This window comes from Catharus ustulatus, unplaced genomic scaffold (genome assembly GCF_009819885.2).
Source record: "Catharus ustulatus isolate bCatUst1 unplaced genomic scaffold, bCatUst1.pri.v2 scaffold_115_arrow_ctg1, whole genome shotgun sequence".
In the NCBI taxonomy this organism is placed as follows: Eukaryota; Metazoa; Chordata; class Aves; order Passeriformes; family Turdidae; genus Catharus; species Catharus ustulatus.
The window spans coordinates 44752-59097 of record NW_024879461.1 but is presented as its reverse complement, the minus strand read 5'-3'; the positions used below and the strand labels follow the sequence as shown (position 1 = coordinate 59097).

At 45.8% G+C, this 14346-nt stretch overlaps 1 protein-coding gene across 1 annotated transcript; it reads right to left on the bottom strand.

Annotated features, from left to right (window-relative positions):
- Nucleotides 1-929: 929 nt before the first annotated feature.
- On the bottom strand, nt 930-6078 carry LOC117011339 (patched domain-containing protein 3-like). The gene is made up of 4 exons (XM_033086693.1): nt 5356-6078; nt 4999-5120; nt 4453-4598; nt 930-2524 (listed from the first exon to the last, which is right to left on the bottom strand). Exons 1-4 carry the CDS (start codon nt 6076-6078, stop codon nt 930-932), a joined length of 2586 nt encoding a protein of 861 aa, XP_032942584.1.
- Nucleotides 6079-14346: the final 8268 nt, after the last annotated feature.

The following is a 14346-nucleotide window of genomic DNA, read 5'->3' as shown; positions in this document are numbered from 1 at the left end:
TTCTTAGCTACTACTCAGTGAAAGCTCCTCTGCTCTATCGACACATCACAGCATGGGTTGTCACTGTTGAACACAAAGGATTTGTGGGTTTACAGTTTTAGGACTGATCTGCTTAAAACCTGGGTTTCTTTTTCACTTTGTCCTGAATCAGGCTGTGATTCTCTCTACAGAATCCTTGCCCTGTCATACCATGGCACAGGATCTCCCAGGGTCGTTACTCAGGAGGTCCACACAAGTTCAATAACCTGCAGCACAACCCTTTGCAAACTGCAGCCAACAGAAGTTATACACAAACTTCTTAAGGGTACCAGATGTTCAACCTTAGCTAGAAAACAGGACACCAAGAAAAGGCTTTGAATAGAATATGGGAGTCAGCTTGGGGTGAGTCTTCCCCAAGGGTTTCTCATACTGCATTAGGAACCTAAGCACATTTTGTCTCCTGAAGGCTTATGAGTTATGGCAGTCTGGGACAGTTCTGACCTCTTGTAATTTTGCTGTAAAACATCCAGATTTGAGCCTCTTGGGCAAAAATTGTCTTCCAGCTCAGTGTTGGGATGAGTTACAGGGAGGAAATACAGTCCAGTGGAGGTTGTTCTTCCCCACTATGAACATATCCTGACAAACATGTAACATAGTCCATTAACCTGATGCAGTGGTCAGTGTTTGTAATAATTTTAATACATTCAGTAAAAAAGTCACACAAAAAAGATAATCATTAAAGTGGTACATTACAGTGGTAGTTGAACATATACAAAGGTAAAAATTGCAAATCCATTCTGTGCAGTTTGTTATTTTTCTTGTCTGGCTTTTCTACAGCCTTTGTTGAACTGATGTATTTATTCTTCTGTTTTTCAAGTCTTATATTCCCTGACAATCCCTGCATTTGAACCTACACATAGTAAATATATAAAATCTTATATTTGAATTATTCATGGACAGTCATTATCATTTCTAAATCTATGCTCTAACTTTTTAGACATGGTATTGTGGGGTGAACTGCCAAAATTTCCAAAAAATGTTAAAAACACTGGAATAAAAACAAGGCCATGAACAGCCCCAAACAAAATAACAAGGAACATGATCTTGAAGAATGTCCTAAAGATATAAGCATTTGATGCAGCCAGGACAACTACTCCTAGTATTGTAGAAACTGCACCTTGTAGTACTGGGTAACCCAGCAAGGACAGAGCTTCAGTTGCCCTTTTATTGGCTGATGACTCTCCACTCGTAACAAAGGCATAGGAAATATGAGCAGAAAAATCTACTGAAAACCCAATGCAAATGACCAGGTTGATCATGGATATGGAATCCAGATTGACGCTCCAGAATGTCATGAAACCAGCAACGCCAACTATAACAGAGGCTATGGCAAAAGTCACCCACAGGCAGCACAACGGGTTGGGAATGAGCAGAAGGGAGACAACGAGCATCGCCCCGGCAGCAATGACAACGTTCTGAATAGTGTTCTGCACTATTACCAGGTACTGGTCGTAGTAGATGAAGGCTGGGTGATACACCTGCAGTGGAATGCTGCACTGCTTGGCTGCCTCCCTTAACTGATTGAGGAGATTCTTCTCATCCACGGCTGATGTCACATTCACTGTCTGGATGAAGAAACGTGAAGCTTCTATTTCATCCTGAGTTTTGTTTATGTCCCACTCAAAACTGGGACGAATCTTGAACATTATAGTTAATCTGTTTAAGAAGTCAGTCTTGTTGTTTATATTTACCAAACCTCCTATGGCAATTTTTGTGTATTCTCTCAGCCATGACTCTGAGAGGTTCCTATCTACATAGGAAATGCTCTCTAAATTCTGTACACAGCTCTCAATGCCAAGACGCACAGACTTATTCCAGTAATCTACACTCTCGGTAATGACAACCATGACCCTGGGTCCGTATGTGGAGAAGTATTTCTCATCATCATAGTATGGAATAATGTAGGAGTCATCATTTGCCAGATTTCGGAGATCGATGCCTTCCCTGATCTGAGTACACCCATAAATGCTGCCACCCAAATATGCGCCGTACAGTAACACCAAGAGCAGCTTGATCCATTTATTTGTAACAAAAGGGCCATAATACTTTTGAAAGAATATGCTCATTGGATGCTCACCTTCTGGCTCAGATGGCTGCCTAGAACCGTTGCCGATACAGCAAGCATTGTACAAGCAGTTCTCAGCCTGATCTTTACCTACATCCACACGCATACAAGTCAGCCAGTGTCGGTTCCCTTGCTCCCTTTTGTGATTTAATACCAGAACTGCCCCAAAGAAGGTCAGGGTATATACATAGCAGAAGACAAAAGCCGTGCCTGTATAGATGCAAAAAGACCTCACAGATGGAAAAGCAGTCCAGGTGCCAATGAAGAAGGCCAAAACATCTGTCAGAGTGGTGATGGTCACAGAAAGTGCTGCTTCTGCATAAGTCTCAGCCAACAGAGATTTAACATTGGATTTATCTTTTCTCCTTAAACTTTGTTCCCAGGAAGCAATCATGATGAACATGTCATCAACGCCAACCCCTGCAAGAGGAGAGACTGTTAACATTGCACTGCAAGTGGCAGCTTCCACCAACACCCCACAAAACTACATCAATCTGCATAAAATTTTGAAAAAGGAAGTTGGGCTACAAACACTGCCTGAGTGCTGATGCAAGTTACAAGAAAATCTGGAATATAGATCCTTTGGGTGTAGCTGAATGTTATCATCTTTGAGCACCTCTGCTGAAGCACAGAGCACTCCTACTGCATCTCTGACATGTGTCTTTAGCTGATGTCCATGTGTCCCCTGATGCAGATGACACAGATCTCAAAGCATCATGTATTCTGATGCTCAATTATTCTCATCATTGGAAGCATCCTCCATTATCTCTGCAATCTCTTCTTCACCACTGTAGCAACTCAGACCAACAATTGCTTGTTCTGCCTTCACAAGGGAGGAAGAGCAGTTGCTACCACATGGGAGAAGAGTGATTCCACTTTTCCAGTGGCTCACTTCTTTTATGCTCTTTGCCCTCCACTTCTCTCCAGTTTATCTTCTAGCACTCATTTGTGATTTAGTATTCATTTTTGTTCACATTTATAGTGATGCACTCGCAAATATTACCTGCCAGGTCCCTGGGAAAACTGGATCCTGGGCTTGGGTTTTTGCTATGATGCCAGAGTAAGTGAGCTGAAGCTCAAAAATGAAGAGCCTATGGGCTTCTCTCACTTCTGCTAACTCTCAAGATTATCATCTCACACCTTTCAGTATTTTTCCATGTTTTCAGGGGCTCTACTAGTCACTGAAAACTAATCACACAAAAGGGAAAGCAAGGCTGTGTGAAGAGTGGAGTGAGATTTAGCCAAGCAGAGAAGAAGAGATGAGATCATTACCAGCTACCTGAACAGCAATTGCCAGTAAATATGCAAAGATGAATTAAGCAGCATGTCAAAGGTACTACTGGATGGTACTGAGCCTGGCTCCTTTGGAAAACCAGCAGTCTTCAAAGCAAAACCTGATGTACTGAGAATTTGTTTGCTTTAACGCAAGGAAGAAAAAACTGTGCATGTTATTTCTGAAGATATGAAGAGATTGGCTTAAGCCCTTTCCCAGGGATACAAAAGGGTCTTTTGGATAGCCAGGGCTGCTGCAATTGATAAGCAAACAAAAGTAAATAAAATATGCATTGGAATTAAGCAAGAAAGAAAGAAACAATGCCTGCCCAAAGGAGCATTTGCACTGGACAGTTTAGGATGATGCACAGCCTCTGTCAGCCTGGGAGCTCCATGTGTTTTCCTCAGCATGAAACCAAGTCCAAGAAAACATCAGGTGAATGTATCATATAGGAGACCAGTAAGGATTTTAAAAGCAGTAATTTTTTTGCAGCAACATTATCTAATTGGAAACATTGGATAATTGCAGCAACACTACCTAACAGTATTTGGAAAGTTCAGCATGGGCCGTTAAGCAGTCTGTGTAACAAGGATGCAATGATAACAACTTTCTTGGGTTTTGGGGAGAAGCTGCTTGCACAAATGGTGCATCACTTCAGGTGTGTAGCTGCATGAGACTGTTTGGTACATAGATGTTACATTGCAGAGGATGAATCATCCTGGCTACATTCCCAGGGATACTAGAACTATGCCAGAAGTGCTAGCCTTACCACTCTCTCATTTACAGTCTTCCTGCTGTAGTAGTGGGTCTAGTTCAGATCTTGTCTTCTGGGAAAAGCTGCCCTTGCACCAGAACCCATTTCCAGTCCCCCTATGGGCACACTGAGCTGAGTAGAGGGCCTTGCCTGCCTGTAGGTGCTCTGAGGGGGCTGCACCTCTGGGAATCTCCTCCACTCACTTCAGGAGAAATTGATGTATTATCTGTATTATTCACACCATAAAAGACTGACTCCATTAGGTTGCTTTAACTCCACTCTGGTCTTTTCATCTGAAGACAACTCACTTTTTCTACTTACCCAGAATCAGGAATGGTGCATTTGCTACTGTGACCACAAACGGCACTCCACAGAAGAGCAACAGTCCAAAGCTGCTTAATACAGCTAAGCCAGAGGAAAGCACTCCACAGCTCGCAAGCCAGGTATTATTTCTTATACAGCTCAGTCTGAAAAGAATTAAAAGAATATCTTAGTTTTGTGTCAAATATTTCAGAGAAGATACCCTGTCTGAAAAGAACACCTGAGAATGATGCTACGAGAGATCCCAGGTGTCAGCACTGGACAAGATTAATTTCTCTAGGAGGTGAATATTCAAGTTGGTCATGTCTACACTAAACACTTGTTCAGGTATTTATCTGGTACGCACCATAAACCCCATCTAAGCAGCTGGGAAATATGCACAGATAGACAAGAAGAAGCGAGGAAATACATTTTGCCTATTCTTAAATGTCACTATTAAATGCAGCTTCAAGAACACCTTCACTCGGTAAGAGCAGAAACCAATTGATAAAGGTAAAGAAGAGCAGAGATCACTGCTCATTGAACCATAGCTTAGAGACATTTTACCTTAGGCACGAGACGATTGCAAAGGTGATTGTCAGGAAATATGTTATGGAGAAGAGCGGGATCACACTCTTGGTATTTCCTTCAAACTCCTCTTGTCTGGACAGCGAGGTAAAGTAAGTCACCTGCCGTTAAAAGAACAAGAAACGATAAGGCTCTTTTCCTCTTCTTCTTGTTCTTTGTACACACGCACAGGCACGGCCAAACATCACGCTGGCAGAGGAGCATTGCCCTGGCCCCCGGGAGCCGCCCGCCTTCTCCCACATTCTCGTCTCCTTTCCTTTCCAATCCACGATGGGGCTGCCCGGACACTTCGGGCTCGGCGGCTCCGCACGGCCGTACCCGGCTGTCCTGCGTTACCTGAATGGAGCTGAGGCGCAACTCCGCCAGTTTGGCCGAGATGTTTCCCAGGAAGCTCTCCAGCCACCGCCGGCTGTCCTGCGCCTCGGGGCCGTCCTCCCGCAGGTAATAGAGCAGCTTCAGGGCCCGCGCCGAGCGCACCTGCCCGTCGTCCGTCTCCACGCCGCCCAGCGCGGTCCCCAGGAAATCGCTGCCATTGAAGGGGAAGCTTAGGTTCTTGGGCGGTTCCTCATCGCCCGGCCGCAGCAGCGGGTTGGGGCTGGCGCAGCCGTCGGCGGTGCGGGCGCAGAGCCGCTCGTACTCGGCGTCGCGCACGGCCGCGTTCAGCCGCAGCACCTCTGCCCACGCCGCCGGCTCCAGGACCGAGGTCCCGTCGGTCGCCACGGCGATGAGGGCGGCGTAGGTGCCCTCGGTGATCAGCCGTGGGGCGGAGAAGCGCCACGAGTCGTTGGGGGGAAAGTGCTGCCGCACGAAGTCGCGCTCCGCCTTGGCGGGCCCCCAGGTCGGCGTGAACTGCCCCTCGATGTCGTTCGCCTGCCGCTGCGGCAGGAAGAGGAAGCCGGCACCCAGCCCGCCCGACAGCAGCAGCGGCACCAGCACGAAGGGCCAGGGGCAGGCGGCCACGCCGCTCGCCAGCCCTTCGAAGAGCCGGCGCAGCGGCCGCTCCAGGCAGTCGGTGTTGCGGCAGGAGCAGCGCTCCGCGGGGTCCCGCGGCCCCGCCATGGGCCAGGCGCGCACGGGCTGCAGCGGCGGCTCCTCGCCGGGGGCGCGTCCCACCCGGGACCCGACGGAGCGGTCTGTGCCGGCGCCGGAGGAGAGGAGCGGGAGAGGGAAGGAGTTCAGAGCCGCCCTCTACCTGTCGAGGCCGGGGACGTAACACAGAGTTTTCAGAGTTGGGTGCGGCCGGGGCGCTCCCTCGCCGTGACTCACGGGCTCCCCGAGATGGGCAGGAGGGACGACGAGGCTTCCCCCTGTGCGCTCCGCCGCGCCCCCGGCCCCGTATGGTTTTGGGTACCCGCGTGCTCCGTTTCCTTAGCCCGCAAAATTGACTTTTTCTGTGTATAGTGTGCTGAACAAACTCACTGGGGAGTCAGGGGAGAGCTGGGCCTATTATGAGAGAAGAAATCAGATACAACAGGAGGAAAGAGCCTCTGGAATCAAAACTATGTCATGCACTGCTGTCTGATGAAAGCTCACATGTAGGGACAGCAGGGATTTCCAGTGAATTTGGGGCTACCTCTTGGAATCTCGTACCTTGAACTTCCTATGGTAAAAAGGATTAAATGTGATCCTTGGGTAAATAAACAGAGAGCAAACCTAGGGAAGGGACTTTCACTGTATGTAACAATAAATCAATAAATCCAGTGTTACAATATTAAATACAGAACTAGCTTCCATGTTGTAAGAAGGAGGCTGCAGAATTAAAAGGTGAGAGGTGAGGTGTAGTGATCCTGAGCTGGAGACCATTGCCTATTGAGGAGTTAAGGAGATCACATGGCAGTGAGCCTGTGCTGTGCTGTGCTGCATGCCCAGTGTGGCCCTTGCACCAGTCTGTGCCTGCAGGATAACCTCAGCCAGCCCATGATACCAGGGGAGCTGCACAGCATCTCCCACTTGGTATCAGTGGTCAGAAAGCCTAGACTTCTGTTTCTTTTTTTCTCCAAATCTGCTGTAGCTGTTACTTCACCACTAAAGATTATTCTTCTGTCTGAGAACAAAGCGCAGACAGTGCTGATGTGCATCTTGCAGTGTTTGCTCTTTCAGTGTACAGGTTTCCAAAACAGGGGAGTGACAGCAGAAGAAATAAAACACTTTGAAACAAGGGTTAGCGATTCCAGTTGGCAAGTCACAAGAATATCATTGGTGTGATGTGCCAGAGCTTTATGCAGTAGTAGTGATGGAAAGGATCTTTCCAAGCCCAAAACCTACCCTACAGCCTGGTGTTCTTGAGACTGGTAAGTGACAGTGATTTGAGTGGCTTCTGGCTGAGAAGAACATTAAGCTCAGATGTGTCAGTGCCAGACAGGTGTCCAAATAATTAGCTAATGGTTAACAGGCATGCACTTCTCCTTGCCTTTGAAAGGAGCAACTCTCTCATCTCTTCTTCAGCCAGTACTTGCACAAAAGTTGTAGGTATTTCTTCTCTCCCATCTAGGGAAGACAGCTTGGCAATTTGGGTGTAAAATAGCCAGCCAGGCTCTGAGCAAGGTTATATATCTCCTGCTGCATTCAGCACCTAGGACATGTTGGATCCTGGTGATTCCCTTTTCTGTGCACAGGTGTTCTGAGACAGGTATGCCAGCTCTGAATTTCTCTCTGGGAGACAGGCACTTTGAAGCTATTTCCTGTAGCTCCTAACTTGTCAAAATCTAAGTGTTAATTAGCATGACTCCAGTGATAGCTTGTCCCATGTTCAGTTCTCAATCTCCTTGAACGGTTTGACACTATGTTAAAGTAAGAGCTGTTTACATAGGAGGAATTTGTCAACAGAAAAAGGGGTAAACTACTCAATGTCATGTAGACATTTAAGTCTTAGAGTTACCCAGCTGAAAAACATATCCTTTCTTAAGATAACTAGGGAGAAGAATAGACATGTGGCTGGGAATAAATTAGAGACACACCTATCCATAGCCAGACACCAAGATTTCTATGAAAACCTGGCATTGGACCATGTTGTGGAGGATTCCCTGACATTGCAACAGACATGAGGAGATGGTGTCCAGCTGTAAAGCACAGCCATGAAATGTTAGTGATTTTTTTAAGCTCAACAAGGCAGAAAATAAAATTTAACCACTTGTCCTAGCCACTTTCTTTCTGGCTCCTCAGGAGCTTGAGACAAACTCTGATAATGGTCAAGAGTGACCTAGTGGTAGGAGCTATCCAGTCAGGGCACCAGTGCACTGGGCTCAGGTGGTGCCCTTATTTTAGCTCTGAGACTCGGGAATCTCACCTAAGGCGTGGGAAGGTTGCTCCACCAACTGTCAATTTTGAATGGACTTGGAGAAAGAACTATATCCAGTCTTCTCCCAGAACCTGGGTTCTTGTCCTTGTTCCCTGGCCCATTCATGTTCTTGGTATTAATTTCAAAAGGATAAAACCTGAAATGTATCTTGGGGCAGAGCTAGGAGCTGGTCTACAGGACTTCCAGCCAGCCAGCTTTCTGCTATTTTTTGGATGAAGGCACAGGTTTTCCTGATTATTGTGTTGCATTTGCTGGAAGTTTCAAAGTGAAATCCCAGTTTAGACATATTGCCCCATGGGTAAATACTACAGAGCAACATTTCTTTGTGTTTCCCAATACTAAAGAAATGGTGAGAAGGAAAGCTGGTATATATATATATGTGTCATGCCTAGAAGACAGCTGAGACGGGTAACTGGTGCCTCACATTTAAGCAGATTGTAGTTGCATCTTTGCAAGGTTTGTGGGGACTCAGAAGTGCAATCAATTTCTAATATCCCCAGTGGCCACCTAATATCTAGGTGGTGTCAGAATGTACCTTACACAGGTACATTATCCACTTCAAGACCACGTGAACCAGTGAGGGTGGTAAACACCAAGCAAAAGGAGAAACAAGGCCAGAAGGAGAAAGAAGAGGGGAGAGGTCCTCACTGGAGCAGAAGGAGGGAAGAGGATACCTGGACAGGGGCTGGAGCCAAGGGAGCAGAAGGTGAGACATGCAGTCCTGAGGAGCTGTGTCCTGGTGTGTGCTGGCCTCAGTCTCCTGTTCTGGCCACTCTCTCAGTTAAGGGGCTGAGCATGGCCTGGGGTGAGGAGCAAAAAGGGTAGCAGGAGGAAGAGGTGTCTAAAGGGAAGCAGGGTTTTTTCCTCGAGGTTCTTTGGGTTTTTTACTGTATCCCTTGATACCAGAATCTGTATTTAATAGATTGTAAATTAGCAGATAGGTTATTTCATAGAAATTCCCTGAAGGAGTAAATAGTTTTTGCCCATAACAGCATCTTGCTGGAATTTTCCTTGATACAATTGGTGACAGTTGGTCTTTGTCTTTTCCCAGGAGAAGGACACTTGCATTTATCAAATTCTCAGGTGGTTCATTTCTGCCTTGCTTTTGAAATGCCAGAACAGACAAAACAGACATTTCTTGATGCACCCAGGCTGCCATTGGAAAGTTTTTTGACAATTGTGTGAGATACACTGGACACTGGAACAAAAAAAAAAAATTGCTGTAATCAGGAAGACTTTTATCCCAATTCTTCCATCATAATGCAGCATCAGACATGCTTGTGCCATTTATGAAGGAAGTTTCACTAGCCTGATCTTTACAGTGCCCGCCATAGCACTTGACAGACAGAGAAGCCCTTCCCTTCCCTTCCCTTCCCTTCCCTTCCCTTCCCTTCCCTTCCCTTCCCTTCCCTTCCCTTCCCTTCCCTTCCCTTCCCTTCCCTTCCCTTCCCTTCCCTTCCCTTCCCTTCCCTTCCCTTCCCTTCCCTTCCCTTCCCTTCCCTTCCCTTCCCTTCCCTTCCCTTCCCTTCCCTTCCCTTCCCTTCCCTTCCCTTCCCTTCCCTTCCCGCAGGAATACTCTGCAGCTGCTTAGCTACTGCCATATTTGCATGCCTGGCTGAAACAATAGGACTTTGTTACCTGTGCTAGGCAGTGACAGCCCATGGCCCTGAGGTTGCCCGACCACAGATGATGGAAGAAATACAGCACATCAAAGCCCTGTGTCCAAAGGGAGCAGTTTAATTTTCAAGCTGGAGGCTGCCACTGGCAGATATGTGCCCTCTGTGTCTTCACCAGCCACTGTGCATGAAAGGATCACATTTTCCTTGGCCTTCAGGAAAATGCCCACAAAGGAATGATGGGGGTGGCTGGGTGATGGGGGCAGCAGAATGGGAAGTGAATTCCTGGTTTCCTCTAGGGTGGCTTGTCTGTCTAGAATGTAGGATTCCAAAGAAACCCCAGGAGTTATTCTGGCACAGGAGCCAGAACTAACAGGTGTTAGTTTGTGTTGAGAAGCTGTTCTTCCTTTCCTCTGTGAGTGCACAGTGACACTGTGAAATTGCCACGTGCTGGGTGCTGGCAGGATGAGTGGCTCCTCTGCTGCATGATGAGACTGCATTCATTTGATTTTTCATTTTTGTTTTTGGGATGAATGAAGGTGCCTAAGTGTTTTAACTGTCTGGGTGATACTGTGGATAGAAACTGTCTGTTTCAGCTGAACATTACCATGATGAACAGAATTGCAGCTTATCAGTGTAGGATACCAGAAAGGCAAGGTGAGCTGCCAGATTTTATTACTTTAATTCTGGGGAATATTTCTTTCCAAGCTGACTACAAGAAAAATTTCTGTCTCAACAGCGATTTCATAATCATGAGGTTTCCCAAGAACACTGCATAAAACCCTGGAAGGTGACGATATGATGTAACATGAGCTCATTCTACCAAAGAAGCTAATCAACTTTTGTACTTGTATATCCTTATCAAGGGTCCATAACTTTTCACTTTCCTTAATGTTCATGAATGGTGTACAACTTGCTTCCATGAGAACTGCAAAAGGTTTGCCTCTTTGATTAGTTGTTATTACAAGGGAGTATGTTATTTTTGTAGTCTGCTTTTTTTTTGCATAAATGTTTATAAGTTTCCTCATGGAAATGGTCAGTCTGGTCTCAGAGATCTTCAGGAACTCTAAGCATTTTATTTATAGAGAAAAACCACAAAAGTAAAACTACAGTGGCTCTCTTTTATTGTTGCTTTGATCAGACAATGTCTGCTTGAATTTTTTTGGGTAGATTTTATTTTAAACTCTACCTTATTATTTTGAATATGTGTATCAGAGAATACTGATCTGAACATGAACTGAACTTTGATTTGTTAGAGATCAGAGGCACTGTTATAGGTTCAGGAGGGTGCCCATGCACAAAAATCTAAAGACACACTCGGAATTGCAAAGGAAATTAATTTTATTAGTCATGTTAGCAATTAATACATATTCATACATCAACCCCTGGATTCTGGAGAAGCCACTGGGCAGCAGAAGGAGGTGGAGCATGGCTTCTGAGAGGGAGGGCTAGGAAGGCAGTGCACTTTCAGGGTGTCCCCTGAATGAAAATGGCATGCTCTGCCCTCCACCCCAGGAGCACACCTCCTATCTCCTCCTCAGAAGTAGCCATTTTCTACATCATCTCATGTGGGGCCAGCCTGTGAGAGGAGGTCTTAACAGCCCATGATAACACTTCCATGTCAACAACGGATGTATTGTCTAATAGTGCCTATTCACAGGATGAGTCACACCAGGTGACTGATAAATAGTTTAGTATCTGAAGGCTGGAGTCCTAGCAACTAACAGTAAGGTCTTCTACATTATCTTGTTGACATGCACAACAGTGGACCAAATATGGCAGGATGTAGACACATCTTTGGTACCTGACACAGAGACAATAAAGATATCTCAGGGCATAATGTGAGCATTTATCCTGTAATCCATGGAGGGGATGACTTTTCAAATTCCTTCCCATTTCATTTACTGGAAGGAAATTTTATGCTTCCCTGTCGGGATATTTTCTGGCAAACACACAAGTAATGTAACCACTGCCCTTCTGTGCCAACAGGATATTAGAGAAGTTATTGCCGTGTCAGGGTAATCCAATCTCTCCTGGCATATGTTGATTTGTTGTGGGTGTGCATGTCAGGATAAAACCTTCTCCTGTTGCTGGTGCAAACATGGAAATCTGCTTGTCTGGCTCTATCTGTGCCTATTTATTTTTACCAATGTGTCGTTTACATTTTGTGAGCCAGAATGTTTGCAGAAGTGTCACTACCTGGGTAACTTGCTTTACGTGCAATATGGCAGAACCCTCTGGAGAAGTTTTGCTTTTCCTAGAATGCTGGCATGTCAGATGGAGACTTCATGTCCTTAGAAAAAGATGTTTCCGATTCCTCCGTTTTGACAGCCACATTAAATATTACTTCTCAAAAATCTCATCCTGATCCCACCTTGGTCTATGCCTGGTACCTTCATTTTTCTTCACCCTTTTCTTTATCCTTGCTGATCACTTAGAATATAGTCCAGGGAAATCACTCCTGTTAAGTTAGCAGTGATCACAGTTTACTAATTGTAAAACACAAATGTAATGCCAATTATCTTTCTTTCCATTTACCTATCTTGGATAGGAATTATCCTCTAACTAAAAGAGTGTTTTTTTCTTTCTTCCTTTCCCAAGAAATTCTTCAAACAGTCTTTGTATCCACTTGGAGTGGGAGTGCAGTGACCACTTGCATTGGTCCGACACCCAGCTCTCTTCACTGCTTGTTACAAACAAGTGTTTGAGATTGCTTGAAAAACCACTGACAAGAGTAAAAGTAAAAGGCAGATTTAATGATAAGTAACAGCACAACGAAGTTCATTGGCTAGGCTCATTCTACTACTTACAGGACAGTTAAGGCACACCAAAGAAAAAAACAAAAGCAACAAAATACAGTTGGTCAAAGCAGAAATGAACTGAGAAATATGTGTGTATATGAGCTTATGTGTGTTGTTTAGTTGCTGTGTCAAAAGATAGAGAGGGCAAGGATAAAAAGGGATACAACCTAAAAGCTTAACAGCGCTCAAATGTAGAAGTTCTTAACTAATTACTTAATCTTAACAATTTAACAGCAAATAGCAGTTAATAGCATTAAACGTAGCTTATAACTTAAACTTACAGGTCTAATTTACTTAGATATCTAAGTTACTTAAATATCTAAGAGAGCAGCATCCCTCCTAGATTTGCTGTAGCCTATGTGTACATGTGTTGGCATGCAGGCATAAAGGTCAGTGCAAGGTACCTCTGGAAAATTCCCCTTGAAGACAGTGAAATACTCACTTTGGATACTTTTGCATCTTCTCTGTGAGTGAAGGGTTGACCCTCAAGGAGTGGGGATTTTGGTTTAGGATTCCTTGTTGTTCAGTGATCCTCCAAGCACAGCAAACCTCAGTGTCTGCAGGCTCTGAGAGGCCCCACTCGGTCACTGATCACAGGTCACAGCTCACTGCAGCCCAAAGAGCTCCAAGGACTCATTTTGGACCACCGCACCTGGCACTGCAAGAGAGTGGCTTTAGTCAGAACAGTGTTGCAGCCTGGCCACACTTCAGGTTGGCACACTTTCTTTGGAAGTGTGAGAACACGGATATTAAGCCATTCAGGCAAGGGAAATAATTTCCCAGGCTGTTAATGAAAAAACCTGGAGCTAATTAGAGAGCAGCAGCTCCTGGGAGCAGGCAGTGTTTCTGAGAAGCTCAAGAGGAGCTGAGCCCAGCAGCTGTTCATTAAGGCTGACACCTGATGAGCATTTCTTAGATCTCCATGTGGCCTGGGACAGAGAGGGGAATGCACTACCACAGTGCTCCTGTGCTGACCATATCTCCATTAACTGTTAAAGGCACTTAGACACTCATCTCCCATGTAAGTAGATCCCTGCACATTCACCATCTAGAGAGGGTGAGCAGTTCTAGTTAAAGAGGCTTCAATTTATGTGTGCAGATTCATTTGAATCTGCAGCAGACTCCCCCCTCACAGTTCACATGCCTGTCTGCCACTTCCATAAGGTCTGTTTAGAAGAATAATGTCTTCTAAAGGAGTACAGTAATTTCACGACCATAAGGCGCACCAGACTATAAGGTGCACCTCCAGGGAGTCGACAAAATTCGCAACTTTGTAGATCATATAAGGCGCACCGGACTATAGGGCGCACGTTTTTTTTGCCTTGAAGATCCGTGCTGCGCTCAACAAAGTAACTAATTAGTAACGGAATCCCACGATCGTGGAGTTTACTGGCATGTGCTCAAAATGGAAACATTTTTCACAGATTGGTGTAGCCTTTAAATGCAGTCCCAAGTGCCCTCTCCGTGTGCGGGCCCCGGCACTCCCGCCCGCCCCTGGCGCCGGCTGGCAAGGCGAGGCTCAGAGTGGGCGCTGCTTGGAGCGGCGGCGGCACGGAGCGGGTGGCACTCGTGGCAGCACGGAGCAGGCGCCGCTACGGAGCAGCCGTGCTAT

Bases quoted from the DNA above. Each gene is read 5' to 3' on its own strand.
- LOC117011339 (XM_033086693.1), bottom strand. From the start codon at position 6,078: ATGGCGGGGCCGCGGGACCCCGCGGAGCGCTGCTCCTGCCGCAACACC. The intron at 5,121-5,355 runs GTAACGCAGGAC...TTTTAACGGCAG, and splicing joins TGCGCCTCAGCTCCATTCAG to GTGACTTACTTTACCTCGCT. The intron at 2,525-4,452 runs GTAAGTAGAAAA...CTCCTCTTGCAG, and splicing joins TGCACCATTCCTGATTCTGG to GGGTTGGCGTTGATGACATG.